Source organism: Cynocephalus volans, chromosome 2, assembly GCF_027409185.1.
Source record: "Cynocephalus volans isolate mCynVol1 chromosome 2, mCynVol1.pri, whole genome shotgun sequence".
Lineage (NCBI taxonomy): Eukaryota > Metazoa > Chordata > Mammalia > Dermoptera > Cynocephalidae > Cynocephalus > Cynocephalus volans.
The window spans coordinates 98,675,836-98,703,176 of NC_084461.1; the positions used below are offsets into that span (position 1 = coordinate 98,675,836).

At 35.5% G+C, this 27,341-nt stretch overlaps 1 protein-coding gene across 10 annotated transcripts in view; it reads left to right on the forward strand.

The window, feature by feature from the left end:
- Nucleotides 1–27,341, forward strand: part of APC (APC regulator of WNT signaling pathway) — a 121,338-nt gene that overhangs the window by 83,892 nt on the left and 10,105 nt on the right. For 6 of the 10 annotated variants that reach the window (XM_063087820.1, XM_063087826.1, XM_063087827.1 and 3 more), the window contains 8 exons: nt 2,871–2,978; nt 12,457–12,555; nt 15,055–15,433; nt 17,144–17,239; nt 18,557–18,610; nt 22,213–22,352; nt 22,935–23,012; nt 23,343–23,459. In XM_063087820.1, the coding sequence (XP_062943890.1) occupies nt 2,871–2,978; nt 12,457–12,555; nt 15,055–15,433; nt 17,144–17,239; nt 18,557–18,610; nt 22,213–22,352; nt 22,935–23,012; nt 23,343–23,459 (1,071 nt within the window). The remainder of the gene's footprint in view (nt 1–2,870; nt 2,979–12,456; nt 12,556–15,054; nt 15,434–17,143; nt 17,240–18,556; nt 18,611–22,212; nt 22,353–22,934; nt 23,013–23,342; nt 23,460–27,341) is intronic. The other 4 variants (XM_063087823.1, XM_063087829.1, XM_063087824.1 and 1 more) reach the window with 4 other exon arrangements.

Consider the following 27,341-nt stretch of genomic DNA (forward strand, 5'->3'; position numbering starts at 1 on the left):
AAGAGGGATCTTATTAGAATAATGGAAATTTTTTAAAGTGGATTATGGTGATGCTTGGTAAATATACTAAAAATCATTGTATACTTTAAGTGGGTAGATTTTGTTGCATGTAAATACTTAAACAAAAAAAAATTGTTTTCAGTTCTGTTGCCTCGGGTAGAAAACCTGGAGGAAGTTGTTCAGCAGCTATGGAAATGAGCAAAATAGGATAATTCTTTTACAGGAATCAGCAATAGCCTCTTTTGTCTTCAACATTAGTAGTAATATTGAACAGTGGTCAAAAGGGTCAATGAAAGAATAAAGAGAAGTAATTAAGGAAAGAGGAAGGAGGAAAGAAAATTAAGGTAGTGTTAAATAGTAGTTTGGGCTCTGGAGTCAGATTTCCTGGGTTGTAATTCCCACTCTAGCTCTGTGAAAGCTGGCTGCTTTTATGTTCTCTGTGCCTCAGTTTCTTTATATGTAAAATGGGGACAATAATAGTACTTACTTCATAGGGTTAGTATGAGGATTAAATAAATCAATAGGTGCCCAGTGATTAGTACATAGTAAACATTAATTTTTTTTTTTTAACTTTTTTATACTCATCACCATCACCGTCATCATTCTTGGTTTCTTCCCACCTCTGTGGCCTTTATAGTCTCATCTTCCCTTATCTGGGCATTAATTGTAGATAATCCATAAAGCTTATTTCTCTTTTTTCTGTATTCTCTCTCCATAAGACCATCTCATTTATGCTTAGGGCTTCAGTTACTATTTATATGCTATTGGCTCTCAAATTTATTGTTATAACCCTGAGCTCCAGACTCCTAAATCTGTGTGCCCACTCTACATCCCCACTTAGATGTGTCAAAAGCACTTTAAATCCAACATACCTAAAACATAGTTAATGATCTACTCCTTCTAAGCCCTCCTTACCACCCTACCTCCCTCTAAAAAAATTCTCATCCTCTTTCAGTATTAACTATCTCTGTGAATAGCACCATCATTACTGAGTTGTGTGAACCAAGGAACATGGGAGTAATACTTGACACCAGACTTCTTCCTCCACTCACCATATCCAGTCTATCGCCAAACCCTGTCAGATTTACCGATGTGTCTTCACTTCTTTTTCTCAATCACTGCTTCACTAGTGCAAAGTACTATCATCTCACATTTATGTTAATACATTAGCCTCTTAACTGGTCTCCTCTATGTTTTCTGCATGCTTAAAGCGTTTAAAATTTGACTTAAAAAATTAATTTACATACATCTTTTCCCATTAATATATTAGTATTATGTGGGGGAATAGTAATGTGGCCTCACTATAACTTAGAAATGGCAAGAGTGCCATCTAAAAATCACACTAAAATTCAATAAAATCAAGTAAGATTTTTTTTTACCACCTTCTTTTTGTTCTACTTTCCCCCTTGTTTTTGGTGTTTCAGCCATACCATGATTTGTTGACATACTGGAACAAGCCACACTCCCTACCACCCCAGGTCCTTTGTATGTGAGCTGTTTACCTAGACCGCTCATTCTCTAATTAGCCTCCTGGTTTTCCTAGTTAACTCCTATTTATTCTTCAAGTCTGCATTGAAACAGGACTTTCTAGGAGAGCTCTTCTCTAAACCCCAGACCATATCACATCTCTCTTATAAATTCTCATCGTACCTTGTATCCTTCTTTCATAGCACTTGTCAAAGTTTTAACTTTATTGTTATTTCTTTCATTATTTGATAGTGTCCCTGACTAGACTGTAAGCTCTGAGACTGCATAGAACATTGATTGGTTTTGCTAACACTGTATCCCCCAGCACTTAGTATAAGTAACTAACGTAGCAGATGTGCAGTAATTTTTTTTTCTTTAAATATATTGACATCTTATGTTTCAAATCTTCGTGGTCTTTAGTGGTCTTTGATTCATTTTGTCTCTAGGTTGACTGTAGATTTCTAGTCTTGTTGATTTTGTTGAATTTTATAGTGTAATTGTCAGGTGGTACTATTTTTTCTTCTATTTCTGAATTATTGGGTGCTACCTCACTTTTGCCTACATATAACTAATACTAGTTTATTGATGGAAATGTCACATGTAAATTAATTTTTTAAGTCACATTTTAAAATGGTTTAGGAAAGCTTGATATTTAAAGAAATTCCAGTGGGAGCCATTTTAGAATATAATTTTTATTTTAGTATATCATTTTCCTAGATCAAGCATATAGCTGTTCCTATAAAAGATAGTGAGAAATTATTTTATTTCTCTGATTCTGCTATGATATTTTTACAAAGGACTGCTTTGAACTGTATATAATCTATCCTGAAATGACTGCTTTTAATGGATTAATCTGTCATTTTTATTTTGTAAAACAGATGGTGGTTGCATTAGAAAAGGTTTTAGGTTTTATTCATATCAGAATCTAAGAGCTTATCGTTTGGTTTTACATGACTTGTATTAGCAGAAGATGTATATATATTCTTTGTATAAATACACCTACACAGCTATTTGTAAGCTTAGATGATAGTTTAACTGTTGTATTTGCAGCTCCATTAAATGCCAGAATCATGTGACCTTGGGGAAAAAGCAGTTATTTGTTCTAGTTGGGTTATATTCCTGATAGTGATGTGAGCACAGCTGGTGGAGGATGGTGTTTCTGTGCGTCTCAGAAAATCCTTTGTCTTGTGCAGCCCTAATGCTTAAGGGATGCACTTCACTTTCCTCTTAAATATAGTCAATTGCTAACTGTGCTGAAGGTTATGGAGTGTAATCTTCACTTCTGTGTTTTTGTCAGCCTGTATAACTGATGCATTCAAAGCTTTAAAACAAAAAAGACAAAAAGCTGTGGGCTAAGAAAGCATACACCATTTTTGCATGTAATAATATTAACTCCATATTAGCAGAGGTCATCTCAGAGCAAGCATGAAGCCGGCTCACATGAAGCGGAGCGGCAGAATGAAGGTCAAGGAGTGGCAGAAATCAACATGGCAACTTCTGGTAGTGGTCAGGTAAATAACTTATTTTATCATATTTTTTTTAATGAACTATATATAAATATTCAGAAAGGAATATGGATTGTGTTGGTTCTCAGAATGGTCTGTAAATCTTATCTATTTCCTTAGTCCTGAACAGATATTTAGAAGCATTCAGTACCAAAATGCTGTCATTTTTCTTTATCACATCTAAAAATAATGCTGTCTTTAAAATTTCTAAATGTCTTTTTAGAGCTCTAGATTGTTTCTATATTAGACTAAAATGATTAGTATGAGGTTTTTTTAAAAAAAACAAATTTAAGCTGCATTTTGGTTATATTTGTGATTTGACCTAGTTATTATTTGCTTGCAATGAATAGGTCTGGTCTGTTCTTTCTCTAAGGCATTCTGTGCAGAGACATTTTTATGGTTTTTTAAATTATCATAAGGACTTTGTTATAGTTTTTTATTTTCTGTTGTACTTCAAGATTACATAAGTCTGGAAATCCAAATCTTATTTGAAAAAGATGATTCTGAGATGATGCTTATAAAAAATAAAGAGACATAGCCTAATCATGTTTAAATACTGCCACATTATTTTGGAAGACGATTTGATTTTTTTTAAATGTAGAACCATTATCTTTTTATGCTGTCATCAGTTTTCTATTAGATTTTTTTGAAATGCAGCCTAGTATGACAAAATTTTTCTTTGGGGTGTTCAGTATTCTCCAAATTTTCTTCAGTGAATATTTTTATGTTGTAAATGGGTGATTTTTTAAAAGTAGAATTTCACTAAGTTGACCTTAAGATAATTTTCCTACTATTGATAATAGGCTGATTTTGATAGTACTGTTTATAAAAAAGAGTATGCTTCTACTGGGTTATTAAAATTTAAAGCTTAAAATGTCTCACACTTAAGTATTTAAATTTATTTTACTGAGTTAAAACAGAGATACTTCGTCAGTATCACTAGGTAGCATTACACTGGAAAACTCTTAAATGGTAAATTAGAACAAAAACAATTATATTTAAATAGCACATTTGAGTTATTTCTCTGTTATTTAGGGAATTATTCGGAAAGTTTACATGTTCCAGCACAAATGTAGAAGGAAGAAATGTTCAGTCTAATTTGACAGAAAAAAAAGTTATTTGCTTAGGATTAGACCTACTCTTAGTGCTTTAAGTCAGGTGCCAATAATTACATACTTTGAAAACTACCTATTCAGTAAACTGGCTATGATAATTGAATCCATATCACACATAATACATCAAAATAAATTCTGAGTATATTAGATTTAATGTAAAAAATGAAAACTATTTAAAATATTTGAAAAGTAGAAGAAAATGTGGGTAGAATTTTTATAATCATGAGTTGGATGGGAAAATAATAAAGAAAGCATCAGTAAGTTTCACACAAAAATGTAAAACTTTAGTATGCCAGAAAATCATAACAAGATTACAAGACAAACAGAAGGCAAGATCACATTATATACTAATATTGATGGCAAGCAAAAAGTTAAAATTCAAAACATATCAGTTATTTAAAGACTATTTTGAAATGGGCAAAGGACATGAACAGGAAATAAAAGGAAGAATTAAAATGACTTGTAAACATAAGGAAAGATGATCAAATTTATTAATAATTGTATATAAATATAAATTTCAACCAAAATGAGATTTTGGTGGAGGAATTGGGTTAACAGAGATCATCAACACTCAGTACTAGTAATGGTAAGTAAACATGTATTCTCATGTTTTGCTTTTAGCTGTATGAAATGGAAAAGTCTTTCTGGAGAGCAATTTTGTAAAATGTACCTAAGTTTGTGATGTACCTGCTGTCTGGTTCCATCATTGCAACATCTGAATATCACTTCTTTAAAAATAAATAAATTTTATGCTTATGAGGTAATCAATGCAGAATGGTCAGGCATGTTTGAAGAGATTCATAATATTATTTTTAATAGCAAAAAAATTAGAAATAACCAAAATGCACATTATCAATAAGTAATCTGTTAAATTAACAGTCAGCTGTGGATAAGTGGTTATTTAAGTGGCTTTGGAGTCAGCAAACATGGGAATTCCCACTCCCCCCACTAACTAGCTTAGACCTTGTAACTAACTATCTGAGCTTTAGTGTTTCCTCAGTAGTAAAATTAGATGATAATAACATCTACCTCATAGAATAGTTGTGAGAATTAAATGCAGTATGCACTTAACACAGTCCCTGGCATATAGTAAGTGCTCAATAAGAGGTAACAGCTATTATCATTGTTAACTACTATTAATAATTACTTAAAAATTAACAAATATTTATTATGTGCCAGATACTGTGTTGGACTCTGGAGATTGAGAATTGAAGAGGACAGACAGTCCCTGGCCTCATGGAACCTACATGGTACATCCATGCAAATGTTTAAAATGATAAGTTATGTCTCTGTTTATGTAGATATCTAACTTTTGTTTCAGCCTTCGGCCTTGCTTTTGTTATATATCCTCCACATTGTAATCAGATAACTCTGATACCACTTCCTTGTTTAAACCTTTCAGTGGCTACCCACTGCCCATAGAATACAATCCAGATTCTTTATATTGCTTGCTCTTCCAGCAGTCTCTCTCACTATTTGCCCCATTTCTCACTACTCCTCAACTTCAGCTTCTTCAGTTCCTTGAGTATATCCAGGCCTTTCACGTGATGTTCTCTTTGCCTAAAAACCTCTTCTCCTTCAGTTCACTTGTATTTGTTTTACTCATCCTTCACCTCAGTTTAAATATTGCTTCTTTAAAAATAAATAGATAAATAAATATCACTTCTTCTTGAACTTTTTTTCTTGTCCCTGCCTTCCTGGAACAGTGTGCTCTCAGATACTCTATACTTGTGCTCTCATGGCACTTGGCACAATTTATTGTTGGTTTAAACTATATTGCTCTTGCTCACCATTATACCCAACTAGTATGGTACCTGGCAGAGCAAGTGTTTAACAAATGCTTGTTGAATATTAATAAATATTATTAACTTAGAAAAATAATTATAACTTTTTTAGTTTTAAAAAAAGCATGTATGTATGATCTCTCATTATATACATCTATATATGTATATGCATAGAGAAATGTCTGGGAGAATGTTCTTTAAATGATACCAGTAGTTATCTCTAAGTGTTGAGAATTTTGTGGCTTTTACTCTCTTGTTTATGCTTTTATGTATTGCTTTAATTTTTTTTTATAATAAGCATGTGTTATTTTTATAATTTATAATAACTATAAAACTATTTTCATTTTGGGAAATTAGAAGTATGGCCTTAATTTTTATTGCTTGATAGTGTAGGTTATCCCTCTCCAGAGTCCTATCATGATATATCATGTTATTTATTTAAATCTAAGGATGACAGAGGAGATCTGTTGAAAATAGTAAATGGGGGTCCAATATTAATTCATCCTTCAAACGATGAATAAAATGATGATAGTGCTATGGATTTCAGTAGTAAACATAATAAGCATGTTTGTTTGGCACTATCAATCACAGAGTTGCCCACCAAATCAGTGTTTATATGGCACTAACACTGCTAATACTGTTTATTTGGTTACTTTCAATCACTGTTTTAAAAACAACACTACAGTCACTCCCAGATCCTAATGTAGATGAGTGATCTATATGTATGGGACTGTGATTTGTTATGCCAGCAAGATTCCTTTAACCTATCTTAGTAAGGTCTGTATACATGACAACCTCTTGGGGTTTATTAGTTTGTTTAGTCTTATTATTTGCTCCAGAGACAAAAGCCATTGACACTAATTGAGAATGAAAATCAATCTCTTTGGCTTTTTCAGGATCACACTAGCATGCTCCACAGAACAGAACTGAGGTTACCAGAGGTGGGGAAGCGGGGGAGGGTGAGAGGGAGTAAGGGAGGAGTTGGTAAAGGGCCACAAAAAATGATTACATTGCATAATGTTGAATATACTAAGTATTCTGATTTGAGCATGTATATCGCACACAGGTAAGGATATTCAACTCTATACCCTTGTGCAAATATGTACAATCAACTATGTTACAATTAAAAAAAAAAAGTAGCATGCTGCACCAAAGCTTCTGTCCTGGTGCACGTATCTCTTTCACCATGTGGAATTTCATTCTGTCCCCTCTCTTATCTGGTTTCCTGCCCATATCCACTCTGACTTATGAAGAGTAAATCACCCTCCTTATAAAATCCTTTATTGGCTTCCCTTGATTCTTATAATAAGGATGACTTTTTATTGTGACCTATATAATCTGGCTTCTACCTATCTTGTCAGCTTTATGTTACATCTTGCTCCCACCACTTCAGCCACACTGGCCTTATTTCAGTACCTCATTTTTACTGGGCTTCCTCCCTCTACACATCTGTATTTGCTCATTTAAAGGGGTAGAGAAAACAGATCACTGGAATCATCTGTGGTTGCCGTATTTCCAGGCAGGTAGGATGGAATAACTGTGGGGCAAAGTTACTGAAAATTAGCAGGAGCTAGCTGTGATTCATCCCTTCCAAGCTGGAGTATGTAGAAAGATCCATGCACTATATATTCTAGCTATTTTAAAGAAGCAATGTCTTAGGGAAAGTTGAAGTCCAGGAAGTAAAAGGAGTATTAACTGAAAAGTTGAGGATTTATGGGTATTAATGAAGTATGGAATGTGGATTCCCCAAGGAAGGTTGCATAGGAAGAACAGTGGGAAATAGGGTCTCACACAGTTTAAAGCTGAGAGTTGGGAATGATACAGCAAGTACTTACGTTTTAGTGAGCAAGGCTGATTTAAGGGATGTACAGCATGACTGATTTAGCAGATCTTGAGGTTGTGAGAAAGTTAATCATACTCACATTTCTTCAGAATTCAGTCATGAGTTGGGTGGGAAATAGTTCTTAGGAAGTTACCATTTCTTGTGGCTAGAGATTCTAGTGCCTCTGGAAGAAGTTAGCTCAGGTCTAACCTTCTTAATAAAAGGCCCAAGAAAGATTCTTAAGGCTTAAGTTCTAAGCTCACAGGGAGTGTGAGTATGGAAAAGTCCTCTTGGTATCACATGATAGTAAATGCATCCAGGTTTCTAGCTAGATAGATCAGGGGAGTAGGGAGTGTCTCATAATCAAAGAGCTATATGGGAAGATACTAAGAATGAAACTTAAGGATTTGGTGTCTACACTGAAATGAATGTCAGGAACATGTTTTATTGTAGAAATAGGTTTTCCTTTGTTTCATAATTTAACCCCCTGTTTTTCTTTTGTTTCAAATAATGCATTAATTACCTATTGCTGCATAACAGATTACCCCGAAACTTATCTTCATTCGGCACTTATTATTGTTTCTATGGATGAGAAATTCTAGTGCAGCTGAACTGAGTGTCTCTGGTACAGGATCTCTCATGAGGCTGCTGTCAAAGTATTGGCTGGGGTTGCACTCATCTCAGGGCTTATCCAGGGGAGGATCTGCTTCTAAGCTCACTCATATGGTTATTGGCAGGCCTCAGGTTCTCACTGGCTGTTGGCCAGAGACATCAGTTCTTGCCACATGGGCCTCTCCACTGGACAATTCACAATGTAGTAGCTGGCTTCCCTCGGAGCAAGAGAGAGTGCTCAAAATGGAAGCTACAATCTTTGTAACATCTTAGAAGTGCTTCCCTACCACCTCTATAGTGTTCTGTTCATGAGAAGCATGTCACTAATTCTAGCCCAGACTCAAGGGGAGAGGATTACATAAGGGTGTGAATACCAGGCAGCAGGGATCACTGGGAGCTATCTTAGAGGCCACCTACAAACAATAAAAATATTTAAATATCCTCAAAGATGGTATGTTTGCTTCAGGATAAGGAGTAATTCCCCTTCTACAGTAGACCATGAAAGGCCCCTTACCTAGATTTTTTTAAAAAACCCTGTGAGGTAGGCTGACTTCAGAACCCATTTTTGATTGCTGTATGATCAACTCTGGAAACTTACTTTTATATTACTGTTATGTAGGGATGACAGGACACCTCTGGATTAAGCTTCAGTTCTTTTAAAAAGGTCTATCTTAAAGATAAGTATTGACTCAAGTTTTAGAGGAACTAAGGTGACCTTGATGGACAGTGGAAGGAATCACAACATGTGAAATTTGCTGAATAAAAATTTATTGACTTTTAGATAATTTTCCCTAATGTTACAGACATACACACCCTTTACACTCCAAAAAAAAAAAAAAAAAAAAAAGCTCCTGACTATTCTCTTTACCCTGAGTCTTGGTCTCTCAAATATGTCCTCCTTATTAAGAGAGTTTGCTTATTATACCTCTGCCTCTGTCTAGGCTACCCTGTGGCTAATCTCTCTCATTCTTTTTGTTAGTTAAATGCCTCCTCATAATTCAAGTCCAAAATCAGATGCCACTTTTTCCAGGAAGCCTTTCCTGTACTCCAAAGACTGAGTTATGTACTTTCCTGGGTGTTCACACAGCCTCTGTCAAAGCACTTAAGTACTGTATATTTACATGTTAGGCTCCCCATATAGATTCTATGTGTATTGAGGGTGGGAATGTCTTATTCAGTTATTCCCTAGTGATTAGAATACTACCTAGAAAGTAGCAGGAGTTCAGGCAATGTTTGTTGTTTGGTTGCATGTGGGTTGAACGACCATGCTGGAAGAAATGACCATTCTAGAAGCTCTCAGTAGCTGGTGACAGTGGAAAGAGATGCCAAATGAGTCGTTCCTTGCTGCCTCTTCTCCCTTCCCTGAGGGGTGCTAACTAGCTATTCAAATTGAGAGGTATTCCTGAAGGACTAATCAGCATGAGGAATCCAGACCCACAAAGGGAATAGAGACAAGAAAGGGGAGCCACTCTGGACTCTTTACTAGTATGCTTAATCCAACCCTGGATTTCCCTATATGGGTGTGAATAAGTGGATTTTTTAAATGCTTTTATAAAGGGAGATATTTTTAAAACCTCTCAAGTTAGGATTTTTAAAAATCAACACTATTGAGGAAAGATTAGCATGCAGTAAAATGCACCCATTTTAAGTGGACAGTTGAATGAGTTTGACAAATTTAATTTTCTCTTAAAAACACTTGTAAATGATCTAAAATATGCTCTTGTGGACTAGTCAGGAAAACTTAACGTTGGCCTATCATGTGACTTCTATGGAAGGTCCAAGTAGGCCTCTTATAAATGAGTACTACCCATTTAAGGACTTTTTATAACAAATTCAGAAATTTCTGTGTGAGCATTTAATAATTACCTATTAGAATTTGGACTAATCACTGAGGAATGCATTGTTAATATTTTTCTTTGTTGTCCACCTAAGTGGAGGTTAGCTTGCAAACAGTTATGGTTGTTAGCTAACAGGGAAGTTTCTAATATGTCACCAAAAGTGAACTTTATGCACAAAAGGAAATGATAAGTCTTTTGATTCCAAAATTAAGGGATATGTGGTAAATTCAGAGATATTGATTCATTCTACCCCTTGAACACTCCAGAGTAGGAGATACCAGGTCACAGTCTTCAAAACTATTTCTCCCATGGTGTTTTTCTCTTTGCCACATCCCCTTCTCCAATTAGCGAGAGCATATATATCTGAAAGATAATTAGAACCGGAAATGGTGTCTTCTGTCCTTACTTATTCATAATTCAACAAATATTTTGTGGATACCTATTAGGCCTAAGACTCCCCTCGGAGAATACAGCAGGGAACAGAATAAAGTTTCTGTTATATTCTAGCTTTTCAAAGAAGTTATATTCTAGCTTTTCATCTTGAAAGATTGAGAACTACAAGAGAGTGCCTGTGAATATTGCTTTCTGATTGAATGCTATTCTTATCATTATTCTTAATTATTAATGAATGGCTTTAGCTATGGCATATATCTTGATAGGTCCCAGATATTTATCTGCACTCTCCACTCCTGTGCAGGGTTGCATCCTATGTTTTCAGATGCCCATTGAATATTCTTACTGGATATCAGTATGTTCAAAGGTGAGCTCACTACCCACAATGAAAGCCATCATCTATGAGATCACATAGTCTTGACAAAGAACAGGGAGTGCACAAAGGGCAAAAGTCCTAAATACACTTATGCAGAACCTAAGTGCTGAAAACAGCCAATAGTTTCTGCTAGATTAGATAATTAAGGTTATTTCTTATCCAGCTTCACTCCCGTTCCCTTTTTTCTCAAGGTGTTTTCCAGCGATTGCCCCATATCCAATTTCTTTTCATTCCTTTGATAAATGAGTAAGTTGTTTTTTCTCTTGTATTTCCTTGTCTTTATAATAAAAGCTGAAGCAAATACCGACTCAGTGCTGCACCTTGTTTTTCCCTTCTTGAGGGAGTTTTCTTGGTGCAGTCCCTTTGGGCTTCTCATTGCTCTTAATATTTGGGCTCTGAGTTATCTTTGCAATTCTGTCACACAGTGAGAGAAGTGACAATCGTATCTTTCTGGGTTTCCTGAGTCCATCAGTGGCACCATTATTTACTCATTTATTCAAGCTCAGCACCTCCAAGTTGTCATTGACTCCTAACCTCTGTTTACTCACATCCAATCAGTTACCATGCCAGTTGATTTTATCCACTAAATACCCTCCAAGGACATCTCTACTTCCCTATTCTCACTGCCTTAGTTTGTGCCCTCAGAGTGGCTCAACTATTGAAAATACCCTCTCCCTAATTTCCCACCTGTGATTTCTCCATCCTGCTGTCCATACTTTTAAGACAATTCTGGTTGTGCCATTCTCCTGCCTAAAGTTCAGTGACTCCACAGCATCCATAGCTTGAGAGAAGCATCTTTAAAATGACACATGAAATACTTAATGATTTAACCCAACCTTTATCTCCCATCATACACCTTGTGTTCTATCTACATTAAACTGGAACACTCCATGCTCTCCATATTTATACTTTTGCACAGACTGTTCCATCAGTCTCCTACCCCCAAAATTCAAGGCCTACCTTAAATGTTACTTATTTTATGCTGTCTTTAATAGTTCCTACACAGGTAGTTGCTTCTTCCTGTTTTCCCTCAGTATTTTATACATTCTTCTGCTTGTGGTGCTTATATCACACTGCAATTATTTATTTTTTTCATGTCTTTCTCCAGTAGAAATTTCAAACAGCCCTCTTTTAACTGTGAGATCTTGGGGAACTTGGACTATACTGAATTCATATTTAATTTTCTGACTATTTGGAGCATTTCAGAATTTTAACATTTCTTCATTGCTTTCCATCAGCCAGCTTATATTTAACTGTGGTTTTATTCCTTTCAATCTGTGAAAATATATTACTATAGAATTTCTTCAGTGTTTGGTTATTTTCACTTGTAGTTTAACTCTCTTGCAAGAAATCTCCTTTTCAGTTTGTCTGTAAAATATTCTTAGTAAGTTTATGGGTAAAAATATTCAGTTTGAGCAGTAAAGGTCATACTTTTAATGGTATATTTAGTTGTTTACCCTAAAGAGTTCAATTGGTGTACCTTAATATGAAGTTATCTATATTTATCTCAAAATTATACTATCTATAATTTGCTTAATTTTTAGGGTTCATCTACACGAATGGACCATGAAACGGCCAGTGTTTTGAGTTCTAGTAGCACACACTCTGCTCCTCGAAGGCTGACAAGTCATCTGGGAACCAAGGTAACAGAAGATTACAAATCCTGACTACTAATACTATGAATGCTTTGCTAAGATATTCTTCATGTGCATTTTCTAGAGGAGAATTCAGATGAACAGACTCTTAAGAAGTGACATCTTTTTATACAAAGAAGCATAAACAAAGAGAAAATGAGGATTATAAAAAGTGCCAAATTAGCTAGTTTTTAATTCTTTTTCAGCCTTATCATCCACTTCTCTGCCAGTATCCTTAACTCTAGCCAAACTGTCTTACTTGCTCTTCCTGAGCACTCCCTGTGACTTTCTGCCTCCATGCCTTGCCTGCAGTGGTACATACCACTTTTTACCCCACCACAAATGGCTGTCAGAGTCCTAGCCAGCCTTCAAAACTCTTCTTGGCTTTGCTTCTTTTGAAAACGTTTTCTGATTCCCAAGGTCCTCTTACCTCCTTTTGCTATCCAACTTCCTCCTTTGAATCACTAACAATTTCCATGAAACACTTTTTTGGAAAACAGGGACTTGTTTTTATGTATCTTTTGCAGCATCAGGCACAGTGCCTGCACATAATGAGTATTTAATAAACACTTATTGAAATGGATGGAAAAATTACTGAAGATAAATATTATCCAGTGCTGATAACTGAGCTTTAATAAGGTATCTCAGATGTTAACAAATATTTTAGGATTGGGTATAATGTTTGCAAGGAAAGTATTTTATTACTGTTTTAAAGCTAGAGGCTTTAATATTATATTAACTAAGATGAAATTCTAATACTACGAAAAGTATATTTTCAGTTAAGTCTAAATAATTTCAGTAATTGTTTTCACAGTAAAATATATATACTCTTTCTTTACTCTAAATAATCTGATGTCTCTTAGGAAATGCATTACTGAAATAACTAATGTAAGGAAAGAATTTTAGAGTAATAAATGATATTGTCAGTGTGAGACTTAATCCTTTTTATAGTTCACAATAGTTAACTATTTAGGGCCCCTTGTATGCCAGTAACTGTGCTAGGAGTTGTATATAGTACATTATCTCTAATCCTCTCAAAAAGATAAGTATTCAAATACACTTATCCCTCAAAATGAGAAAACTGAAGCAAAAAAAAAAGGTTCATGTATCTCTTATGTAATTAAACTCAAATTCAAGTCCAGTTCTTTCTAACAGCAACATGTAGTTTCTATATAAAGAAAATCTCTAATATTCAACAGTACTGTTGTGTGAAAACCAGCAGTTAGAATTCCTTTTGAAGCAATTTTTGCATGATAAGACCTTACCACATATTCTGAATGGTAGCTACTATCCTATACATGTATTATTTCATTTAATCTTCACAAAGAAAACTCTGTTAGTTAGGTCAGTTCCTCCATTTTGCAACTCAAAGAACTGAGGCTCAGAAAAATCAAATAACCTAACTAGCATCACACAGCTTGCTTATAAGTGGTAGAGCCAAAATTTGAACCTAAGTCTGATGAAAGCCCATTTATCCACAGTCCTTACTGCCTTTCTGAAACTTTTATATCTAAAAGTGTGAGTTTACACATTTAGAATAGCATTTATCAACCTTGTCACTATTGGCTGGATAATTCTTTTTTGCTTTGTAGGATGTTTAGCAGCATTCCTGGTCTCTACCCAGTAGATGCTCCTAACATTCCTGTCCCACAATTGTGACAACCGAAAATGTCTCTGAGATGTTGCCAAATGTGTCCTGATGGGGGCAAAATCAACCCCCTACCCCCACTGAGAACCACTGATTTATAGAGATGATGCATTCTTTATATAATATTCTCTACTTTTATATAATAGCTTCTAACTTTGAAATGAGACTGATTATGGTTCAGGATAACTGGGTGTTGTTTTCCTTTTTCTAATCTGCTTCTGAGTAAACCCTTAGAATTTTTTGTCAGAGAGTAATTAATGCTTACCAGTTATTTTTAAAAAGTATTGTTACAGATTCTGGCTTTATTACTCCTTATATGATCATGACATTTTCCTTTTCATGACAGACTTATTTTTACGTGTGTAAGGGAGAAACCGTATAATTTCAAGAATGTTATAATCTGATGAGAATTAATGATTGCTGAGAATTAATACTTAGTAAATTATAATAGTTGAAAAAATGTTTATTTATTGATTGTAGTTGTGGATTAAAAGAAATAAAATAAAACTTGAGTAAATAATTTAGATAAACCACATTCCTCATTGTGTGTGTGAGAGAGAAGTCAGTTGGTTTTCACTCATTATAATCAATGGATTACTACCAACTGATCCGTACAAACAGCAATTTAAATATACCAAGAACCTACTTTTTCTTTCAGCACTGTATACTACCACTCCTATTATTTATTCACATAAACAAATTATGGATTTTTGAAATAACACTCATTACTTCATCCTGGAAAGGTTTTTTTTAAAAGAGTTATAAAAGAGTTATAATAAATATCCCATTCATCACTTCATTGATTTTGGCTTTTGGATATTAAAGTCATAATTTTGTTTCTAAACTCATTTGGCCCACAGGTGGAAATGGTGTATTCATTGTTGTCAATGCTTGGTACTCATGATAAGGATGATATGTCACGAACTTTGCTAGCTATGTCTAGCTCCCAAGACAGCTGTATATCCATGCGACAGTCTGGATGTCTTCCTCTCCTCATCCAGCTTTTACATGGCAATGACAAAGACTCTGTATTGTTGGGAAATTCCCGGGGCAGTAAAGAGGCTCGGGCCAGGGCCAGTGCAGCACTCCACAACATCATTCACTCACAGCCTGATGACAAGAGAGGCAGGCGTGAAATCCGAGTCCTTCATCTTTTGGAACAGATACGAGCTTACTGTGAAACCTGTTGGGAGTGGCAGGAAGCCCATGAACAAGGCATGGACCAGGACAAAAATCCAAGTATGTTCTGTATCTTGTACAGCATAGTGCATGTTTTAAAGCAAATGTAAAAGTTTCAGAATAGAAACTTTTTAAATTTGTTGTCTTTATGAATAGGAGGGGGAAATTCTATTAGCCGTTTGTGCTACTAACGTATTTTAAAACTTAAGTCTATATTTCTCTAGAAAAATTTAGCAAAGGCAAATGTTATATGCAGTAAAATGCAACCACAAAAGAACAGCAAATCAAGAGAGATTTATAAAGTCATAGCATAGAAGAACTAGAAAGAACCTGAGCACTTATATTGCCCATCTCTTTCATTTCATAGATAAGCTCAGGAAGGTGACTTTACTAAGTTATTTCAGCTATTAGTGACCAAGCCGTAGTCTTTTACATTTGCATTTCAGTTTATTCAGTGGACACAGAGCTGTGTTATATCTGTTGTCATCTGATCCTCACAACAACCTTGTGAAATAGGAAGGGAAGGTATTATCATTTTCATTTTACAGATGAAGAAACTGAGTGGCCTCACAGCTAGTAAGTGGTAGAGTAAAGAAAAGAGACCAGTTGTCCTGTCTCTCAGCTCAGTGCTCTTCCTATTTTACCATCCTGCTCCAGGCAATGGGCCCCAGTTGCTGGGGGAGATAAGCCACCTAGCTCTTTGCTCAGGGAGAGACCCTTGGCCACCAGCCCCTCTCCCTCAAGATAGATAATATGGGAGTTGTGACCCTTGGGGACATAGTTTACTTTGTTTCTGTTGCCAAGAACCAAAAGCAGTAAGTATATCAGGTAAGGCCTTCCTTTCACCTAAGAAGGTTCTGTTCTCTTTCTCTCTCTCTCAGACACAGACACACACACACACACACACACACACACACACACACACACACACACAGGATAAGTAGACAGTTCTATTTTATCAAACTGTTCATTTGGGGAGCAGGAGGAGTGATGGCAAGAATGTGACTTATGAAGCTATAGCAGATTTTTACTTAAAATTAAACATTTTTCAAGAATAAAAAAGCAGAGATGGTACGTTATATCTGTTTGTTCTAGGGATGAAGAGAACTAATAAGATACTTTATTGGGAGAACATTACCTATCTGGATTGTCACAATTATATAATGACCTACATTTTGTACTTTTGATACATGTTCTCAAAAACTTAGAGTAAATTAATATTACTTCTGAAAAATTAATTTTTTTAAATTATTTATGTCAAATAATGAGTTTTAAAGCCTTATAGACAGTATTAAATGTGAAGGTACATTTTCTTGAACATCTGTTTTATATAGTAAACTTTCTCTACTAGGTATCACATTTGTACACAGCCATGTGCTTTTAAGCTGCGCTCATGACAATAGTTTAAATAGAAATTATAAACAAAATTAAAGTTTTATACCAAAATGTTTTTATTCTTTCATGTAGTCAACATAATTTTGAATTATTAGTTATCTGACTTATATGAGCCTACAAATGACTTGTTCTAACAGACTTGGTCAAGGGCAGATGAGTAGTAAAAATTTTTATGGAACCAAGAAAAGCCCTTTACTCATATTTTCTGTCCCACATTTATAGTATTTATTCATCATTTAGCAAATATTTGTTAATCCACTAAACTTCTATGTGTAGGGAATATATTAGTGATCCCCATGTATTTTTAAAGTATAATAAACATCATTGCTTTTGAAATGACAAAGGATTATGATTTATGTCAATTTTATTTTTCAGTGCCAGCTCCTGTTGAACATCAAATCTGTCCTGCTGTGTGTGTTCTGATGAAACTTTCATTTGACGAAGAGCATAGACATGCAATGAATGAACTTGGTAAGACAAAAATGTTTCTTAAAGCCATAAACAAATACTAGTGGGTTTTTGAATCATGATGAAATTCAGTATAGTAAATGAAGATTTTTAATCATTGATGAGTTGGGGTACAAGGCCACTGACTTCTATTACCAGCTGCTTTCTCCTTATAGCAAAAAAATTGTACTATGATTTCAGGGGAGAAAGGTTGCTGAATCACAGAAACTGCTACCCAGTTATAAACTAACTTGGATGTTCAGAATGTTAGCCAAAGATTTAAAAAATTACTCCAAGGGTTACTCCTTGTCTCTATTGCCAAGATAGACCCTGTGTGACAGTTGATAGATAGGGTAATTTGAATTATTTTGAAATGTAAAGCTACTTCATTGTTCTTGAACTCTGTCAGTCACTTTTGATATGCACCAGGAGGAATTTATTATTAAGATTGTCATTTATCTTCATGGTTATTAGTAGTTCACTGAATTTTCATCATAAGCAACACAGTATCTTTGAAACTGGCTAATATAGAAAAACATTACACCCTAATTTAAGTTAGAAACATTTCATTAGATTTGGAACAATTATTCCTTTACGTACGCTCTAAAACTGACATAACCTGCATTTATGCACCCCATTTTTCATGTAACGGTTTTTCTTTGATTTCTAGGTTCATTTTGCACATGTGGTATTTATAAATTGCATCATGCTGAGCCATCTCAGGTGAACTGGATCTCTCTAGGTGTACCACAAGCAAGAACCATACACTGAGTTCCCATGTTAGTGTAGCCATGCCCTTGCTTTTTGTGCTGTTTGTTACATTACATTCCAGCCCCTGCTTTGTATTCCGCCACCCTCATCATTGTCATTCATCATTTATCTTAGAAGTGATAAAATCATGAGACTCTTAAACACAGAGAAACTGAACAGCCAAAAATGAGTGCTGTCTCCTTCAGAGTCATCAATTTGGGAGGCTCTGTACTTTGAGATTTCAGGCCTGCACTCCAGCTGTGCTTTTCTTCCCACAGGCCCTAGCAATTGGTCCACCTGATTCTCTTTTCTCTCCCCCTCCCTACCCCCACCTTCAGCTTCCTGTGGAATCTCAGTTCTCAGTACAATCTCAGCATTTGTGAAAATTTTAAGTTTTTTTTATGCTAATAATAATGGGAAGGGGATAAAAATAATGAATATATAGGAAAATTAATCCAATTTTAATATACTGCAAAGGTTGTCTATATATGTTCCTATGTTCCAATGGACTATAGACTAGGACTGACACATTAATCATCTGAATTTCAAAATAAAACCTAGACTCAGTATTTGTTCCTCTTCCTTCTTCAGGTAGGAAGGCTACCCGGGGCATTTCATCACAGGAGCTAGGTCAGGGGCTTTCAGGTGAGGAGCAGGATGGGGCCTCTGGGGGTGTGACTGCTGGGGACATAGCCACAGGGGATTTCCTTCTTACTCCTAGCCTCCAAATTTGCACTGGGGCAAAAGGAGGATCAAGGTTTATGGACTGAGGGGAGATAGTATAAGACAGCACAGGTATCTTGCAGTAAGGAATAAGGAGGAAAGAAGTCCCAAGAAGATGAAGGGCAATTCACAAACCCAGTCAGCTGCAATTGTTGTTTGTATATATACAAAGAGTCTACAGCTCTCAGGATCATTTAAGTTTACACGTATTAGAGTTGGAAGTTTTAGATTATATCAGTGATGTATGTTTATTATTAATTCCCGAATCTATCCCAGAAACTGTGGTAGGCACTAGACTTTTACATTGATTAAGACATGGTCCTGGCTTTCAAGGAACTCATGGTTTATTTGCATTAGTATTGCACAGAATTTCTAGATCATAACGATTACCAGAGGCACATGTCAAATCATATAGATTCTCTGGCCCTGTAGCAAGCAAAATCTCCAGGGGAGAGGCTGAAGAATCATAGTCAATAAGTGGCCCGGGTGATTCTTATGATCGGGAAACTTTGTGAAACTCTGAAGTATAGAGTATTGATGTTGGGCCTCTAATATTTATTTTAGAATGAGGCATTTCATGCTAATGGTGACTATTTAAATCAACTAAAACAAAAATACTTTTAAAAATTAAGTGTCATTTCTCTATCATCTTTTTTAAATAAGAATCCTATTAAGGATTCTGTTGAATGTCACCTAAGACAGTTGGTTGTCCACTGTCTGTAAGGTTATGAAGATAATTTGGTTCGTCTAGACCACTGTTTTCTAACACAAACACCAAGAAAAATGTGAAAGGACATGCTCATCATCTTTGCATTACCTCAAGACATCCTAATTTTTCTTAGGGCGACCAATTTTTGTATCAGTCATGAATTTGTATGGTATTTTAGTGAATTCATTTACAGTTTTAATGTCTGAATTATATTCTTTGCTTCAAAATTTACTGGAATCTTTTATTTGCCTGAAGTCATAAAGGGCTCTCTCTTTTATCTGATATTCCAAATTTTATTGAATGTTCTTTTTTCATTAGTCATGCTCTTCATGGTTTTGTTGACATCCACCATATCCTATTTTAATCTTTGTTCTCAGAATCAGGTTCTAAAATTTTTAGTTTTTCTATACAAGAGTACTTAACTCTTTGATCATTTAGTGCCTCCTTAGGACCTTCTTTAGATGCTTTTATTTTTCTTAAGACAGTATGCCTTTTTAAGGCATATTGCTACACCAGCCAGGATTATATGTGGACAGAAAACATAGTTTGTTTTGTTTTGGTATTTATACTCTGCTTTATAATACTGACATTTTGGGGATCTCATCAGTATACTGGGCCACAGTCTTCAGGTCTACAGTGACTCCTATGTCAATTTCCTGGGTCAACATTCAGTTCTTTTACTGGCTCCCTCTCCTTTATTCAAGCATAGAATGGTGGAATTCCTTGAAGCTCTTCCCTAGGTTCTCTTCCTCTCTTGCCACACAGTATGATCCACTCCTACAGCCTCAGTTATTATATTAGCGTTAGTGTTCAGCTAGTGTTTTTTGAATTTACATTTCAATCCAACTTCTTTCTCCTGAGTTTCAGACACATTATCGAACTGCTTATCTGACAGTCTCTTCCTTTTTCTCAGAAATTGGCATCCTGATCAACCCAGTTGCTCAAGCCAAGATATTGGAAGTCTTTCATGGCTTCATTCTTATCCTGTACATGTTGTAACTGAGTTCTTTAATTCTGCTTTTTAAATATATCTCAAATCACTGCTCCTTTTCATCCCTAGTTCAAGCACCATTGTCTCCCTTGCTCTGCAATACTTTGTTTTACTTATCTCACCACTTCCAATCATAGTCCATTCTGCACACTGCAACCACAATAGTTTATTTAGAATGTACATCTAATTATTCCTTCCTCTGCCTAAAATCTTTAATGTGGCAAATAAAGTCCTACATCTCTACATCTGCCATCTCTACCCATTTTTGTAGCCTTATCTTTTGGTTCTCTCCTTGTTGCTATGTATTTCAGGCCCAGGGACCCTTGCAAATGCTGTTTCCTGTACATAGAATGCTTCTCTCCAGTTCCTGCTCTACCCTTGTTAGATACTCTTTCATCCTTTAAATCTCAACTTAAACATTATTTCCTTAGCCTTTTTCTTGGGACCACCCCCCTCTACTCCCACCGCCCATGTTAAGTCCACCTGTTGTCTTACCCTGTGCTTCTAACAATCCATCACACTTAAATTAATTGTTCAATGTCTATCTTTGCTGTAAGCTGTGAGCTCCATAAATACAGTGACTGTTTTTTGTTCACTGACTATTTTTCCACTGTCATAGGTGGGTGGAGGAAAATCTTCCTAAATACAGTTTGAGTTTTCTTTACACAAATTAATTTGTACCTATCTACATTCAAGTTCATCTGTCATTTCTTCTAGTTATAAAGATTTGCATGAATCTTCCTACAGTTAAATCTTTTGCCCTGGAATTCCTGACCCAAGATAGAACTTTGTTTTGTGAACTTGCAGATTCTTCTGTATGCTGATCCTTCCAGATCATTTGTAAAAGTATTTATGTACTGGTTCTCTTTCAGATTTATGACTTATAGTATTCAAGAATTGCCTGTTCATATTCATCTTTATTTTTTCTGCCTGAGCTATTCCTCTGTGACAAAACAATATCCCAAGTCCCATGATGATTAATATTTGATGATGAGTAATATTTTGAATAGCCTCCATATGCATTTTATCTTTCTTTTGTTCACTCCGTCACCATTTTGCTTTGCCCCTTTTTTTTTTTAACTCCTTCCCTTATGTCTTTCCCTTTCCTTTCCCTTTGTTTTCCTCCTTACCTTCCTAACGCTGACCACTGTGGGCATCATTGAGCATACCCAGTGGTGAGAATCATGGGGAAAGAAAATACTAAATCCTAGTATAGTTGGTACTTGGTAATATTAAAGAAAAGTATAATATTTTTTTAAAAACAAATAAGTAGTTTTATAGAATTTAGTAATAAGTTGAACAGATGATTACTTTTCACAAAAAAATAAGCTTTGCTTCATGCACAGTTTATTTTAAAAGGTTTAGTATTCCTAAAAGAAATTATTTTGCAGATAAAAAAAAATATTAATTAGGCCACAGTATGTGACACTGAAGAATGTTTATAAAGTCCTAATAATAAATATGTTATCTTTTTCTTCTTGTGTTCGGGAAGACCTAGTAGTGTTAGTAAATAGCCTTCTTCATAGTTGGCAGAGAGTAGTGTATATGCAGTAAATAGAAAATGATACTCATTTCACTCAATAAGGCAAGGGGCTGGAGGGTGGAGAAAATGGCAGAAAATAGAATAGTTGTCAGTTGTACTTTATAAATATATTACACAAAAGTCCTTTATAACAGTTTTGTGGCTTGTAATTCTAAGGGCAAATTTAAACGATGCTTTCTCAATCTTTGAGGGTTTTCTTTTTAATATTTAAGTTACCGACTTGGTACCAATTTGTTTTATTTTAGATTATTGTCTTTTTCCTCTTGCCCTTTTTAAATTAGGGGGACTACAGGCCATTGCAGAATTATTGCAAGTGGACTGTGAAATGTATGGGCTTACTAATGATCACTACAGTATTACATTAAGACGATATGCTGGAATGGCTTTGACAAACTTGACTTTCGGAGATGTAGCCAACAAGGTATGTTTTTATAAGATCTGTTTCTTAAGATAGCTCAGGTATGATTTAATTTACTTTCATACAAACTACTTTTCACTGATTTTCTTTTTTGTCAGTCTTCTTATTAAGCAATGACTAATAAAAACCTGTACTTCACACCTACTGCATATCCTTACTCATTTGGTTACTTTATGCCTCAACAAGGGCAAAAGCACATTTACAGATGGAACACAGTAGTGGATTTATGTAATTGTATTAAAATCACTGTTTCTAAGAACGAGAACAAAAATCTGAAAATCCTGCTGACCAAGGCAAGTGTTACACACATACTAACTATCCAAATAAGAGACCTTACTTTAAAACCTTAGCTTATCATTTCTTATCATTTATTCACTTTAACAGTTTGGCAAGGGAAAAACAAAGAGCAAAGAATTAAGAGGATATCTGTCTTTCACTTAGGTAATCTTGTTCTAGATCTTTTATGGGTAAAATATCAGTTGTGATTAAAATGAGATAACTGGGTTTGAAGTTTAATAGCCAGAAATAAAGCACAGTTTCAGGTTGCCTCATTGATGACCCTCTGTTCCTTATTTAATTTCACAGGCTACACTATGCTCTATGAAAGGCTGCATGAGAGCACTTGTGGCCCAACTAAAATCTGAAAGTGAAGACTTACAGCAGGTATACTTAGAATTTCAAATGTTTTTTCTTGGATATTAGCAGGAGCAGGTTAATGTCCTGATTTAGATTAAGCTATGGTTCAGTATTTAGTATCTCATGTTTAAGGTATGGTTTCATTAACCTAGAATAAAGGAAAATGATTTCATTGTAGGAATTCCTATTCGCACCCTAGTAGTACTTAGGAGGAATTTTTAATAACCTCTAGCATTTTATTTATTTATTTGTTTGTTTATTTATTTATTTATTACCTTACCTCTAGCATTAAAAACAAAAAGCAACTAGTATAAATCACTTTATATACAAATTACAGTAAAATTGATTCTTTTGCAGGTTATTGCAAGTGTTTTAAGGAATTTGTCTTGGCGAGCTGATGTAAATAGTAAAAAGACATTACGGGAAGTTGGAAGTGTGAAAGCGTTGATGGAATGTGCTTTGGAAGTTAAAAAGGTACCTTTAAAAACATTCATTACTGTAATATGAATTCCATGTTTGCCTACTTCTTTTGTTGCCTTTTCCTGCCAACGAGATTCCCTAATTTCTGAACCTGTTTATCTTAACAGTCCATAGTTTTAGAGTACTCCAGATTCCTAAAGTATCAATGTGAAAAATATTATACAAGATGGCTTAGTATTAAGTCAAGGTTTCTCAGCCTCAATGCTATAGACATTTTGGACCAAGTAATTCTTCGTTGTTGGAGTTGACCTGTGCATTGTAGGGGCCTTTGCCCACTAGCTGCCAGTACACCTTCCCCCCCAGTTGTGACAATCAAAAATGTCTCCAAGTATTACCAGATGTGCCCCAGGAGAGAAGAAGGACAAAATCACCGTGGATTAAGAATCACTGGTATAAATGTTACCTCTGTGCTTTCTAAATCTCAGTCCACCAAAGTCCTCAATTTTTTTTTTTTTTTTTTTTTTGACCGGTAAGGGGATCGCAACCCTTGGCTTGGTGTTGTCCGCACCACGCTCAGCCAGTGAGTGCACTGGCCATCCCTATATAGGCTCCGAACCCATGGCGTCAGTGCTATCAGCACCGCACCCTCCCTAGTGAGCCATGGGGCCAGCCCAAAGTCCTCAAATTTTGATGGTTAGCTTATCAAGAGGTGATCAGACCCAAGGGAGAGGAATCCCCAAATGATAATTGGTTTGCAGAAGGAAATAAATATCTCCAGGTAGGATATCTGCCTCAGAAACTAAGCTAATTTTTTTTTTTTTTAAGGAAACTTGAAATCTGAAAGGAACCAAGCAAATTGTCTTAGCTAATCTGGGCTTTCTTTCACCCAACCAGTTCTGTACCCACAGCCTACATTTTCTTCTTTAAAACTTTCCTCTTCAGGGAGGGAGGTTGCAGTAATGGGCCACAATAATCAACCATATTGTATATTGACAAAATAAAATAAAATTTAAAAAAAAAAAAAAAAAACTTTCATTTTCAGAGAAGCCAAAGAGTTTTGTTTTTTATTGTTTGTTCTGTTATATATTTTTGGTAAAGTATATTATTTTATAACCCTTGAAAATGTATTAGAAGAAAAGAATTCAACTAAATTATGTTATAAAGATAATAATTAAATGTACTTAGGGTCTGTATGAAGATACCTTTAAAATACTGAATGGGCAGAAGACTTGTACTGACACTTCAGAAAAGAAGGTATATGCATAGCCAATAAGTACTTGAAAAGATACTCAACATCATTAGTCATCAAGGAAATGCAAATTAAAACTGCATTACACATATCATGGTGGTTAAAATTTAAAAGACTGATCAAGTATCAAGGTGGTTGAGCAGCTGGAAATCTTATGCACTGCTGGTGAGAATGTAAAATGGTATATAACCACTTTGGAGAACATTTGGCAGTGTTTTCAAGGTAAACATACACCTATCCTACAACCCAGTCATTCCATTCCTAAGTTTCCAAAAGGAACAAAAACTTATGTTCGCACAAAGACTTACACACAGATATTCACAGCAATTTATTTGTGATAGCCAAAAACTAAAAATAGCTCTAATGTCTTTCAGCAAGTGAATGGTAAACAAATTGTGGATATCTGTTTAATGGAATACCACTTGGCTATAAAAAAGAATGAACTCTTGATACATTTGTAGTGACAGAAAACAGATCAGTGATTTCCTGGGGTTAGGGTTATAAGGGGAGGGGTTGGATTATGAGGAGGTACTAGGAAACTTTTGGGGTGATATGTTTCTCACCTTGATCATGGTGATGGTTTCGTGGGTGTATAGATACATCAAAAGTGATCAAACTGTATACATTAAATATGTACAGTTTATTGTTCTTAATTACACCTTAATAAAGTACAAAAAAATTAGTATCACGCACACTTCAAAATTCTTAATCTAGTTAGCCCTGTATATTTTCAGAAAGGTTTATTGTGTTTGTGTGTATTATGAGAACATGTACTGCTGTTGACTAGTTCATGACTTTATTCTCTGTTAAGGACCTAAAAGATCTACATAGAAACTAATTGCTACAAACTGGGAAGGCTAGTTTAAAAGACTCATCCTACCAAGAAACACAAAAGAAGACCACGATAAATAGACATGCCCTGTTCTTGAAAAACAGAAATAGTATTTTAAAAACAATTTCTCCCGGGCCGGCCCGTGGCTCACTCGGGAGAGTGCGGTGCTGATAACACCAAGGCCCCAGGTTCGGATCCCATATACGGATGGCCGGTTCGCTCACTGGCTGAGCGTGGTGCTGCCAACACCAAGTCAAGGGTTAAGATCCCCTTACCGGTCATCTTTTAAAAAAAAAAAAAAAAACAATTTCTCCTTAAATTCATCTATAAGTTTTTAATGCAAGGCCAGTCTTGGAAAAACTAGCCTACCAGGAATTTATAATACCCAATTCTGATCTGGGCCTGCTTCTGGTTAGCAGTTTGTTATTTGTTCCCTCTTTTCCTACATTCAGCACAGCAGTCATTATGAACATTCTTTCTCTTTTTAATTCGTCATCTATTCCCTCTCAACTTCATTTACTACTTAATGACCTAGAGTGTCAGAGTTACCTCCATCTCCCCCATTTGCACCGCCTCACTTTAACTCCATTCGGCTACTTCTTAACTCTTCCATACAGTAGAGTCCATCCTTCAGCCACGCTCTGTGCCCCAGACTTTGCTGTTTTCTCAAGCTGTTAAGTCCCTTTCTCCTGTCCTCTGTATCTTCTCTAATGAATTCTTCTTTTTTGTTTACTTTCATTTTCAAATGAAAGTAAAAAGTCTCTGTGGCTCCTTCTAACTGTTGCAGTGTTTCTCTTTTTCTAGAATAACAAAAGCCCTGAAAACGTCATTTGCTTCATTTAACTAGCCATACCATCTTCAGTCTCTCCCCATTTTGCTTCTAACACAAACCTCTCCTATGTCATAAAATCTAGATTCATAGATTTACTTAGGTTTTTCTTTTCTACCTTCACCTGTATTTTTTACTTTTTGATCACTCACCTTATTGAAACCCCTCCCTTTGCCTTTGCTGTCTGTATTTTCAACCTATAATCATTTCCTGTTTCCTCTCATTTGAACTATGAAACTTCTTTGAAACAAAAGCCTTCATCCTTGAAGTGTACTCACCAACAGTAACTTGTATTTCTCTATCTTCAGTTCTCACCTTTGGGCCAGTTGCAGTTTAAAGATCATTCCTCTGAATTCTTGCTGTTTTTCTTGTTTTCAGGATACTTGGAATCCCCACCTTTACCTCAACCCAATATAGTAAAAATTGAGCTCTTATTCTTCTCGCATATTGATTGTTGAAAGCACTTTCTCCCTTCCTCCTACCATTTCTCTGACAAATAGTGTCTAAACCAGCTCCTAGATTGTTTCATTCATTTAATTTCTTGGTGAAGAGAATAAAGTGGCTAGCATTTATTGGTTAGGCCAAAATGTCTGCTGTGGCAATAAGGCCTGCCTTCTGCCTCTGAACTTACTTTCCACTGTTCCCTGCATGGACTTTGATCTCCTTGTGTCATCTTCCTGTTCATCCGTCCTCCCTTACTGACTCCCACTTCCATGCCTTTCCTCATTCTGCTTCGTCTGCCAGGAACAACTGTCTTCTCTTCTCTCTGAAAGTACAGGTCATATCTTCCTGCAGAGCTGTTCTCCTCCATGAAATAGTTTATTTATTTGATTAAATTCAGGCTGCAGTAGTCTTTCCTTTACAGCACTTTGTTTCATGTATGTTTTGTGCCTTTTTTTCCCCAAAGTAAGTTGTTAGCACCTTCAAAGCAGGTACCAGTTTGCTCTGTTTGTATCCTCTGGAGTACCACCAAGTATGATAGGCAAAGAGTAGATTTCTAATGAATTGTAGTAAGAAAAAGACTGA